Here is a 12,192-nt window from a genome sequence, read left to right as displayed (position 1 = left end):
ATACTCAATATGTTCCTTGGACATTTCAGATAACTTGAACTTTTATAGCAAAAGTTAGGAAAGTTTAAAAGCACTAAGATAACTCTTAAATCTGGGTTTTTATGGGGCGCCTGGCCGGCTCAGTTGGTAGAGCATGTGACTCTTGATTTCAGGGTTGGGAGTTTGAGCCCCACAGTGGGTGTAGAGATTACTTAAGAAATAAAACTAAAAAAAAAAAAAAAAGAAAGAAAGAAAGAAAACTTTTGAAAAATCTGAATTTTAGGGACACCTGGGTAGCTCAGTGGTTTAGTGCCTACCTTTGGCCCAGGGCGTGATCCTGGAGTCCCGGGATCAAGTCCCACATCGGGTTCCCTGCATGGAGCCTGCTTCTGACTCTGCCTGTGTCTCTCATGAATAAATAAATAAATCTTTAATTAAAAAATCTGAATTTTGGGCAGCCCGGGTGGCTCAGCGGTTTAGCGCCGCCTTCAGCCCAGGGCATGACCCTGGAGACCCGGGATCAAGTCCCATGTCCAGCTCCCTGCATGGAGCCTGCTTCTCCCTCTGCCTGTGTCTCTGCCTCTCTCTCTCTCTCTGTCTCTCATGAATAAATAACTAAAATTTAAAAAAAAATAAAAAAAATAAAAAACCTGAATTTTGTTAGAGAAATTAGAAATAAGGAGTATTCTTTTTTTTTAAATAATTTTTATTGGTGTTCAATTTACTAACATACAGAATAACACCCAGAGGAGTATTCTTAATAACAGTTTTTAGAGGCAGAGCTCAAGGATCTATCAGAATGCCAACATCTTACTCCCATGTGCTGACAAATATATTTAACAATCTAACTTCTTCATCTTACCTCTCAGATCTATAGTTTTTTTTTCATGATTTTGAATTACAATTTGAAGTAGTTTCATGTTATTTCATAAACAAATAGGCCCAAGAAAGGTTTGAAATGTAGACATTGTGGGGTATGTGTGTATGAGAGAAGTTTCAGGTTGGTAAATAGGGGCCTCCCCTGAAATAGGGGCCATTATACCATGAGTCTGAACACTCCAGAGGCCTCTGAATGGTTTTGAAAGAGCCAAAGCTGGGCAGCCCTGATGGCCCAGCGGTTTGGCGCCTGCCTTCAGCCCAGTGCCAGATCCTGTTGACCCGGGATCAAGTCCCACGGCAAGCTCCCTGCATGGAGCCCTGCTTCTCCCTCTGCCTGTGTCTCTGCCTCTTTCTCTCTCTCTGTGTGTCTCTCATGAATCAATAAATAAAATCTTAAAAAAAAAAAAAAAGAAGGAAAGAAAGAGCCAAAGCTTGGTTGCAAATATTTTTTTCCATGTAATATCTCGGTACACAAACCCACAGGCCTATAGTCTGTGACAAGGCTAAAGAGCTACGTTCTCTTCCTTTCTCATATCAGGAAAGGCTTATACTTCAGACCTGTTTCGTAAGGAATGTGTGACTGATCTGGGACCCCGGAGAGCCACACTCGTTCTCTCGGTGACAGTTTTTTTCCCTTCCCAGGGTTACTTCGTGACAAGCTGGGCTCCTATGATGTGGCATTTTACCTCGCTGGAGTCCCTCCCCTGATTGGGGGCGCTGTCCTTTGTCTTATCCCCTGGATCCACGGGAAGAAGCAGAGAGAGCTTGATAAAGCCACTGGAGGAGAAAAGATGGAGAAAATGTTGGAGAACCAGAACTCTCTGCTGTCAAGCTCATCTGGAATCTTTAAGAAGGAATCTGACTCTGTTATTTAATGTCTTATATACCTCCACCAGACTGGACTTGCTTTCGGGAATTTAAGCAAGTTTTCCTTTTATATGAATTGCAAATTTCTTATTTTTTTAATTACATCCTAAGAATAGCACAATAATTGGGAACTAGAACCCTTATTACTACAAGAACCATTTTCTGCCACTGAATAGCTGGCTGTCTGATATTTCCGTGAGTGTGGGGGCAGAGACGCTGGTGTATGAAAACTTACGTCAGAAAGTCAAATATTGTGAGAATTGAAGCGATCTCAGTAAAAAGCAACTTTGGAAACTGTGAATGCTAATAAGCTTGTACAAATATTTTAAAATACCTCAAGCTATAATGAAAGGGTTGGAATTTGGTTAGGGCTGGAAATACTGTTTGTTGTCTCCTATGAGGTTTTAAATCCTGGTGTCTCTAATTTCTTCTGTTTGAAAACTTTTTACAAAATCTAAGCCTGGATTCTAGACCATGTCAGATCTGCCTAAGCCTCAAGTCTCTGTTAAAGTTGCTTGCCTGCTGTTAAATAAGACATGAGATTAAGTTATTCTGACTTGCTCCAGTGTCAGGGGAACTGCTTGGAGCAGATGGTAACGCTGTGTTCAGATTCAGTGACGTGGAAAGGCTACTGTGCAGGAGGGCAGAGCAACCCAGAAGTCAGGCGTTTCTTCCACTTAACGTTTTTTCTCTTTTGGTTTACAGTGTGTTTTACTCAAGTAGCCAGAAACCTCCCAAATTTCTGAACTTGTTTAAAGTGTAACAATAAATAGAATGAATGAAAGATTCTGGCAATTTTAACGTAGAATTTTTCTGACTTTGGGATTTGTTAGCAGTAGGACTTGACATTTCAACAGAGGCTTAGGGAGCATGGTATCAAGTTGCGGTTTCAGGTACAAGTGGAGGGGGGGTATCTTTCTATTCGTGCAGAAAAGATTTCTGACAGAAACAACTGCTCAAATTGGTTTAATAGGTCTTGAAAGGTTAAAAGCACTTATAAAGAGAAACAACTTCTGTATTTCCAAAGCTTTCTGGCAAGAATTTGCACTCATTGGTATTTATCCAAGCATGCTCTCCGTGAATATTCCCAGTATTTTTTCCATTTATATGAAGACACTTGTATGTAAGCTATTCAAGTTTCAAAGACCTAAAATTAAAACCAAAGTCATACCATGACCTAAACTCATCTATAAAAAATAGGAACACTTTCCTCATCCTGAAATTATACTTTAGTACATGTTTCTTATTTGTCTTTGAAAGTTAGTAATATGCGAAGTATATTTAAATCTTAAATATAAATGTGTATTGGAGCTTCCTCAAATGTAGCTTGTTCACCTGGGAAGAATGTGGTCTCTTTCTAAAACACCTCCAGGATCCATCTGTTTGGAACTTCTCTGGAAGGACAAACTTATCTCTTATCTCCCTTCTTTTCTTTTCAGCTTCTGTTCTTTCTCCATCTTTAGCTGAGGATATAGAAACCTGAAGAGCATATGGATTTGCAGTTGTTGATGGGGACACATGGAGGGAACTGAGGCGGTTAATTTAATTAAACAGAAAACCCAAAACTTCAAAGTAGGAATGCTTAAATATGGAATTTATTTTTAATTGGATTTAAAACGACTTTTGATTGTGAAGACATTCAGCAGTTTACTATGACATACACATGGTTGCACCTTTCAGTACTTCTATATTTTCATATTTAGGAAACTTGGGCAATTTGTTTTCTTGGAAGGTTCTATTGCTTAAAAAAACAGCTATATTTTGACAATACTGCCCTTTCATATTCATATTTTTACTTTAAACTTTTAGAAAGTGACTTAGAGGAGCACCTCGGTGGCTCAGTCAGTTAAGTGACCAACTGTCGATTTCAGCTCAGGTCATGATCTCAGGGTCATGAGTTCAAGCCCCACATCAGGCTCCGCGCTGGGCATGCAGCCTGCTTGAGTTTCTCTCCCTCTCCCTCTGTCCGACCTTCTCCATCCCAACCCCATAGGCACATGCTTTCTTAAAAAAAAAAAAAAAAGAAAAGAAAGCAAAAACCCCCACAACTTAGAAATGATATTGCGTTCTTCATTTATTCATACCCAGTTATATAAAACATTATTTCCTATTATCAGTGCTGTTGAAAGCAGCAAAAACTTACAACTAAGACCAATCATCAACCCTGCCGTTATAAGTTGTTTTTTTTTTTTTTTATAGTTTCATCGCAGACTCCTAAGACTTGTCCTCACCCTTGCCAATTTTACAGAAAGAATTCTAAACAAGAATATTTACTCTGTAAAGATCTACAAAGTGTTTTCCCTTTCAAATTTTGGCTGATTTTAGACAGGAAAAAAAAAGTAATAATCTGAAACTCAAAGACTTGATCTTACTTGATTAGGTTCCATAATAAAAGAGCAAAGTGGGGCACCTGGGTGGCTCAGTTGGTTAAACCCAGACTCTTAATCTCAGCTCAGGTGTTGATCTCAGGGTCCTGAGATTGAGCCCCATGTTGGGCTCTATGCTGGGCGTGGAGCCTACTTTTTTTTTTTTTTTTAAGGCAAAGTAGCTGAAGTATTTATAGTAAAAGATTTCAGAATATTGTGTTTGTGTACAATATTACATGCAAGCAGTTTCCAGTCTGATGCAACGAATTAAGCAGGTTCTATGACACTGAAAAAGCTCCACTATCATAGCCTGTTATGGAGCGTGAGTTCTGAGCTGTCAAAATAAAAATTTAAAAAGCATAAAAAAGATGCTAATTTCTATAAAATGTATATTTCATAACATGTTTGGTACAGAAAGTCCTAGAAGTCAAGTTTTTAAAGTTCTACAAACTTAGAAAATGAAAAATACAAATATTCCTAAGGAGTTGTGTTTTCGACCAAGAAACATTACCTTAATCTTTCAAAGTAAATCCTTTCTAATTTCTGAACAGAGTGTTATTGCAATAAAGTGACCTGGTGGGCCTAAATTTTTTTGTTCAATCTAGACATTTTATTGAGAGGAAAAGAGCAGAGTCAGAACCCTGCTTTCTATCTCATCATCCTAATTCTGGTAACACTCAGCAAATTCTCAAATTCAAAAGCTTCTAGCATTTGAGGCCAACAAGGTAAGAAAGGGAGCAATTATTCCTCTTTAAGGAAACTGAATTCGATACCATTGTAACAGATACCCATGGATATTCCAGAAACATTTTAAATTTTACTGCAGTAGATACTGTTGGGAATCCATCCATTTCAGTAATAATAAACCACCCAGATTGATACTTTATTCAAAATTTATAAGTTTTTTTGATCACAGGTGCAATCCTTAGTCTCCAGTCCTACTAAGAGATTGTAATGTCCACTTAAGATTGCATAGTGCTTGCATGAAGCTTCAAAGGCTCTTCATAATCAGAAACAGGACTTCATCTGTACGTCCCGAGCCCCAGAATCTGTTTCCACCTGTGTGCAGAAGCTCCCGTGGGCTCTGCCCAAGTATGGAGAAAACCTTAGCTCTGTCAGCTTCAGCTTTCTCCACGTTTACACTTAGCTGTAAACTCAGGTTTGTTTTTAACTTCTGGTAATTCTAATCCTTTTAGCTGCACTGAAGAATATTTTAATTTGTACTTTTGTTATTTATAAACCGCAGAGGACTTGCATTGGCAGTGATCAGGGGCGTGGGTGCACCGAGGGGTCCTCCTTCCCACCCTTTCTTGCTTGTCTGCTTGCTCTCCCTGTTCTCTTTCTCCTTATCATTCTTTTTCTCTTTACTTCCTCCTATCCTTCAAAAACCTGAGGAGTCCATTAACCTTGCCTAGTTCCGCTGGCTGCCTGGCTGCCCTAATAACTGACTGGTCCCTGTGGCTTCAGAGGCTGGAATCCCATCCAGTTCACGTAACCTGGTGAATGGCTTGCTTTCAGCCTTCAACGTAGAGTTCTGTTGGTCCACGTTGAAAAAATTAGTTACGTGATAAAAATCTGGGGAGGAAGTAATATGCTTCTTATACAATTGGCATCTTTTGTGCTAACATATAAGAGTTTATTTAAACATTTAAGGTCGCACTTTCAGAGAAGAGAAGCTGTCAAGTTCTTAACATGCGTATTTTAAGAGGGCATATTTTTTTACTTTGATTTTCATATTCCATTCAAGTTTTGCTAAATGTTGATCCTGATAGCACATTGTGGAGGATGCTTTGGAAAATAGTGGGCCCCTCAGCTGAGGTTCCTAATGAATCTGCCTTAGGCCGTGTTACGCTTTATGGTAAATGGTGTTAAGAGTGAATTCCCAGAGTCTAGAGATACAAGTGGAAAGGACATGTTCATTAGCTCCAGTTTCAAATTATGTAAACAATTTAAGTTTTAAACTCCTTAGGAAAACTTCTAACACTGAAAACTTCATTGTCGCTGGCATAAACACGGAGGAGCAATTTTTGCATTAGACTGAAAATTGTTGCTTTTTTTCAAATGTGTGAAAAGGAGAAGGAAGTGAAATGTTCTTGTTTTACATTTACATTCTTTAATTTGAAAGACAAGTGTTGTCTTGATTGGTAGAAAAATGTATCATCGTCACTCTTAAAAACACAAAGTTTTTGCCTTGTTACTAAAAGAGAAGAACAGGTTTGCCATTTGTAATGGTGATGTGGAAATGTGGAGTAAGAACACAGGAGAGAGGGAAGGCTTGACAATCATTAATTCTGCCCATATTACACTCACTGATTTTTGGTGATACTTAAGTACAAAGGAGACAAAAAGACCATTTCGAGCTGAGTTTGAGAATTGTTTGTGGGGCAAAGAATAACCAGGTGGGGAGCAACAGGAGACAGCTCATGGGCTCATTATAATTTCACAGTCATAGCCCTTTGTATCAGTTTATTTGTGGGCAGACACTAATGCTTTGTTTTATAAACACCCTCTGGAGTGATAGGTTACAACCCCCAAAATAAAGGGCCAAATGCCCATAGCAAATGGGAAACCCGCATACAACTTAACCACAATTACTGAACTTACATAAATGTGGACTTAATCAGATGACTCCTTCTGAGACAGTGAAGACCCACAAAACGATTCATTGCCACGTCTTTGAATCACTCAAAGAAACCTTGAAACTTAAGATCTAGTTTTCTTAGCTTGTCCTTTTTAAAATGGTCGTATTTTAAATAATAAACATTAATCATCTTGACCTCTATACATTCAAGGAAATTTCCCATGGTACTGTTTTCTTGACATACATAGGAGGCTACCTCATTTATGAAACAGAAGATTTCAATTTCTTTTCAGTGTGTTAGAAAGACATTGGGAATGAAGTAAAACCTCTCTAAATAACTTCATCATGACAGTCCACCTACCTCAGCTTTCAGTGTCTGACTAAAAGCCCAGCTTAATCAATTCTTGCTTAATCAGAAGGGAGCTAGTGGTGGCTGAGATTAAAAGGCAAGGGAGTGCAAGTGGTAAAGGGGCCACAGTATCAGTAAAATTTCTTAAGGGCTTTGTTCTAATAAGTGGACATAAGAGGAACAAAAAAGGAGTATCTTCTAATGTGGCCTGTGGATAATCTGAAATAGGAAAACTCAAGAAATTTGTAATATATAGTAATGAACACTTAGGAAAATGCTTCACTGGTGGCTTTTCATACTATACCGACAGCTTGATGATGAAGTTTTGTTTTCATTTGTGTTTTCTTTGGCAGGAAAATGGATAATCACTGACAACAGACTATACGCTTGTGCCTTAACCTTACCGCTTACATGTTAAACTCCTGCAGGAGGCACCCCTTTCCTTAGTGGAAAAGGGCCCGTGGCAATGATCTTTCCTCTCACTGGAGTTTTACAAAATGCTGTTGTTGAGTGTGGCAATGGTGTAGGAGTTAACCCACAAGTTCCCAATCTATCAAAGATGTTTCTAGCCTTTCAGTGTGAGTGCTGTATTTTGGAGTTGAATGTCACTAACCATGTGTGTGTGGTGGGAACTATGAGTATAAAATAACTATTGGAAATCTGATTAAATCTCTGATACTATTCTGGAGCCTCTGACGTGTGACTTTTATTCTTTAACAAATAATACTTTTTAGTATCTGTCCATTATTAGAAGAGCCAATTAAATATTTTAAATATTTTTCTCTTATGATCTTCCCTAACTGTAGTCTCATAGTTTAGTCTCTACTGGAATAGTATTTCAGGGACTGAGGGTTTCTTGAGTGCTATTTTTTGACCCCATTGCAATGAGCAGACTTTATAGTTGGTGCCTTTTTTTCGTACCAAAGAAAAATTAGATCAAAATTGGTGCTAAATTTCACGTTCCTTTTAAAATGATTTTTTTTCTTTTTAAATATATATATATATCACAACAGGAAATGTATAGATCCAGCAGTATTATGCATGTTGTATTCTGTATATACATTTAAGGACAAAAACCTCACCTATAAAAAGCAATGGAATTCCCAAATCTGCTTAGAGGTATATAATTTTTGTTAACATGTAAGGCTTTAAAGTATAAACCTGATAAGAAAATGATCACTAAATGAAAACTTAGTAATGAATATACCCCCTAAGGTAGTAACTTTAAGGAAAAAGTCCCATACAATGTTATATCTCAAAAAATAAAAAGTCCCTTGTCAATGTTTCTAGCACAAAGTTAGCTATTTAAAGTATTCTGTAACTCTGAGGGTGTACAGAAAAGTTTTATGTATATTTTACTGTATATATATTTACATATGTACAAAATAGCTTTTTAACGAACTTTAGGTATTTTAAGCTATTTTTTCAGGCTAAAAGTAGAGGGGAGTCATCAGTCTTAAAACTTGGATAATGAGCTACATTAAAAAAAATATTCTCACTGGAAGTATCATTGTTCATTTTTCAGATTTAGCATAAAACCTTGTCAGTAAGGGCTACATCTAGGTTAATGTCCACAATCTCAGACCTAAGATTTATTAAAGGGTTCTCAGCATCATGGTTGTAGCCGACTATGACACCCAACTAAAATTCCACATGGACCTCTGAGTCTTCATGTCTTGTAAGTAGGATTCTGGTGAAGTGAGGACAACAGGTTTTTATTTAATCCTGCTGACTACTGTCTTACTCTATGAGGATTTTACAAATATAAATCAGGAAAATGATACGCTGTAGGAAATGAGGAAAACCATACGTTTAGAATCTACTAGAGTATACTGGATTCTCTGAAATAATAACTCCTTCTGCTCACATGAGTTCTATGTGGAAAGGAGAATGGGGGCTTGTTAATCAGAAGTTACTGTACAGTGAGATTAAATATCCCTTTACTAACTTCTGATGTGACTTAATTTAGGTGGTTTGAGAGCTGGAAGATTGCAAAGGCACTGTTCAGTGCTTGGTAACTTTATTTTCTCAGTTTGTTCTCCTATCAGTTTATTTTAGCCTGAAAATTATAGCTACAGCACAGAACCCTGCAGTATTAAGAGAGAGCTTGGATTTTTTTAAGTATATCCTCATATAATATGACATTTTTCACGTCAACTTATTTTCATGTTTATCTGAAAAGTAAATTCTAAATTATTTGCATATTTTCCAAGTTAGAAAAACATGCTATATCGTAGACATCAAAACCAAGTTATTCCAAGTGCATGCTGTAGACTGCAGTGAGGCTCTGCTTCTCTGCCTACACAGGATGCCATTTTTGGCACAATAGTTGTTTAAATATAGATCACTGTGTGAAATGATTATGCTGGATTTGATCAGTATGCAGTATTTTAGTACTTGCCTTTAAAAAATGATTTTTTTCTTTTTAAAGAGTATAATTTATGATTGATTTTTTATAATGTGCAATTTCATATAGGTAACCAAAACCTTTTTAATGGGAAGAGCTTTGTAATCATTTAGAGAACAAAATCATTTTACTGTAGAACAATGTGATATCCTCAGTAAATACAATAAAAAAATTTTAGCAAATTTCTGTGAGGCTTTGTGATTATATTTATGGAATTCCCTGGGGAGATGAGGGAAGGAAAAGTTACTGAAGGAAACCAGCTGCGTGGAATAAAAGAAAAATAAGCTGTGTGCTTTTTAAGCTGCATGCATGTATTTATTCCAAGTGTGTTTGGGTGTCATTACCGTTCTCTCTCCTGGGCAAGTGATGGGGATAGAAATGATCCCAAAGCACTGGAGAGTCCAAAAAGGATTTCTACCTGACACTCTTTTTTTGTAGGTCCACTTACATTCCTATGTTACTTAGGCTGATTCAACTATTACATTCAGCCGTTACTTGGAACCTCTGACTCACTGACAGTTTCAGGGGATGATCAAGAACCAGGTTGGAATTTTGGTGGATACGCAGTGAGAAAAACTGACTCTGCAGTCAGAAGATTATGATTGGATGTGCCCTAACTACAAAGCAAATCATTATTTACATTTGATGGTGCTAAAGAGATTTTCTACATTAAACTCAAGAATGTGGGATTGTGATAGATCATTTACTCCAATAATTATGATTTTATTTTTAAAAATATTCTATTTGTTAGAGCGAGCATGAATGGGGAGGGGGGGATTAGGGGTGGGCACAGAGAGAAGCAGACTCCTGCTGAACAAGGTTGCCAGACACGGCTCCATCCCAGGACCCTGGGATCATGACCTGAGCTGGAGGCAGATGCTTAGTCGGCTGAGCCACCCAGGCACCCCAACTCTGATAGTTATTTACATGCCTGCCCATAGGTGCCAGAATGTGCAGGCCACTGGAGGGCTTTTAAGAGAACCAGGAGAGAATGGATATGACAAACTGTACTGATCCAAAGCAGGACAAAATTCACTCTCCTGGAAAAATAATTTTTATAGAAAAAAAAAATCTAATATATACAGGAAACATTTTTCTAGAGCTATTGCTCAAATCAAATAATTACAGTATCTGACTTAAGACAGCAAGTTCTCAAATCTCCTACTGATGAATCTAAACAAATTCTTTTTTAAAATCCTTGAGTCACAAGTGTCTTCTTGAACTCTTCCAGGGACAGGAACCTCCCTATCCCTACCCCAAATAGTGGTCTCCTCCATAGTTGGACCCTTTGCTTCCCACACTCGCCCCATTCAGCTTAACCACCTGTCCTTGTCGCAGGCATCTGTGGACCTCCCTGGTCACTCTTGTACTTGTCAGTTGCTCCAGCAAATGGCTTGTGGTCCAACGTTCAATACTCATGGGGAGCAACTTTATTTCCACTCACACTCAATAACAACACTTGGAACTTTGTCGTTTCTGGAAATGGCTTCATCTTTGAAATCTGCAATATCATCCCTCTCTCTTGCCATGACTTAGGATCACCTCATTCCCTGTTTCTCACTTCCCTTTGGCCTGCTCTTCAACTCTGAGCTCTCCTTCCTGTTACTCCCTCCCTCCCGATCCCCCTCACTCTCAACCTACCAGATCTGTTCCTCTTCGATCTGTCCCCCACCCTTACTCCTGGGATCTAAAAAAAGAATCCAAACAGCTCTCTGAAAATTCAGCTCACTAGTTGCCCCTACATCTCCTACCCCTCAAATTAAACACTTCTCACTTCCTCAACTGTCTTTTCTCTCCTATCAGTTTTTCCCTCTCTACTGGATCATCTTCATTAGCATATGTAAGTGCTATTAGTTCTCCCATCTTGGGAGGAGAAAAGACCTCTTTTAAACCCATGTGCCTCCTGCAGCTGTCTCATTACTTCCCATCCATTTAGAAGAGACCAAAAAAACCAAACTTTGAAAAAAAAATTCTACTCACTCTCTTCAATTTTTAGCTCCTATTCTCCTTTGATTTCTCTCCTAGCTCTGGACACTGGGAATACAGCACAGCTTAGTTTGGAACCCCTTCTCTACTCTACCTACATACGCCACCCCCCTCCCGCCAGGCTCATGACTTGTCACCTACATCAGCAATGGAGCACGTACCTCTCCAGACCCTTAGATCCAACTGCTCCCCTAACACCTCTAAGCGCATGACTAAAAAGAATCTCCCAATTTAGCATATCCCAAACGGGGCTCCTGATATTCCCTCCAAAATTTGCTTCTATGGCAGCTCTCCTCGTTCCAGTGAATGCAACCTTATTTTTCTGGTGCTGTGGAGTGCAAAGCTTGGGGGTATCCTCACGCCCTCTCTCCTACTCTCCCAGCCCTCCCAGCCACTTCTGGTCCGCCAGCAGGTCCTCCTGGCTCTACCTCCAACATCGTCCAGGGGCCGCGCTCCTCACTGTTGCCACCTGCTACCACGCTGAGCCGCGCCGCCCTGATCTCCTTTGTCCTTTGTTCCCTCCCTTGCTTCCCCTCCGGCGATTCTCGGCGATTCTCCACAGAACAGCCAGCACGACCCAGTCAGAACGTGTCAGGTGCAGTCAGTCTGCTCAGGACCTTCCCGCCGCTACCGATTTCTCTCAGAAAAAGCCCAGAAGCCAGTTCCACGCTATATGTTAACTGACTTGAGTGATAGAGAAAAGAAAAAAGAAAGAAAACATTAAGTCAAAAATACATATATAGAAATAAAAACAATGACTTTGCCAAAAAAAAAAAAA

The 12,192-nt window shown here is 38.9% G+C and overlaps 1 protein-coding gene and 1 long non-coding RNA gene across 3 annotated transcripts in view; one reads left to right on the top strand and one right to left on the bottom strand.

The window, feature by feature from the left end:
- SLC16A10 (solute carrier family 16 member 10) overlaps nt 1-9,610 on the top strand; it is a 124,904-nt gene extending 115,294 nt beyond the window's left edge. Inside the window, exon 6 of the mRNA XM_041723050.1 lies at nt 1,501-9,610. Within this exon, the coding sequence (XP_041578984.1) occupies nt 1,501-1,733 (233 nt within the window). The 3' untranslated portion in view covers nt 1,734-9,610. The remainder of the gene's footprint in view (nt 1-1,500) is intronic.
- The window catches only part of LOC121472068, a 31,111-nt gene that overhangs the window by 5,960 nt on the left and 12,959 nt on the right, over nt 1-12,192 (bottom strand). For both annotated transcript variants that reach the window (XR_005982770.1, XR_005982773.1), the window contains exon 3: nt 11,843-12,098. This is a non-coding gene — a long non-coding RNA (uncharacterized LOC121472068). The remainder of the gene's footprint in view (nt 1-11,842; nt 12,099-12,192) is intronic.

Source organism: Vulpes lagopus, chromosome 1, assembly GCF_018345385.1.
Source record: "Vulpes lagopus strain Blue_001 chromosome 1, ASM1834538v1, whole genome shotgun sequence".
NCBI classification, from domain to species: domain Eukaryota; kingdom Metazoa; phylum Chordata; class Mammalia; order Carnivora; family Canidae; genus Vulpes; species Vulpes lagopus.
Note: the sequence above shows the minus strand (reverse complement) of the source record. Positions and strands in the feature narration are given on the sequence as shown.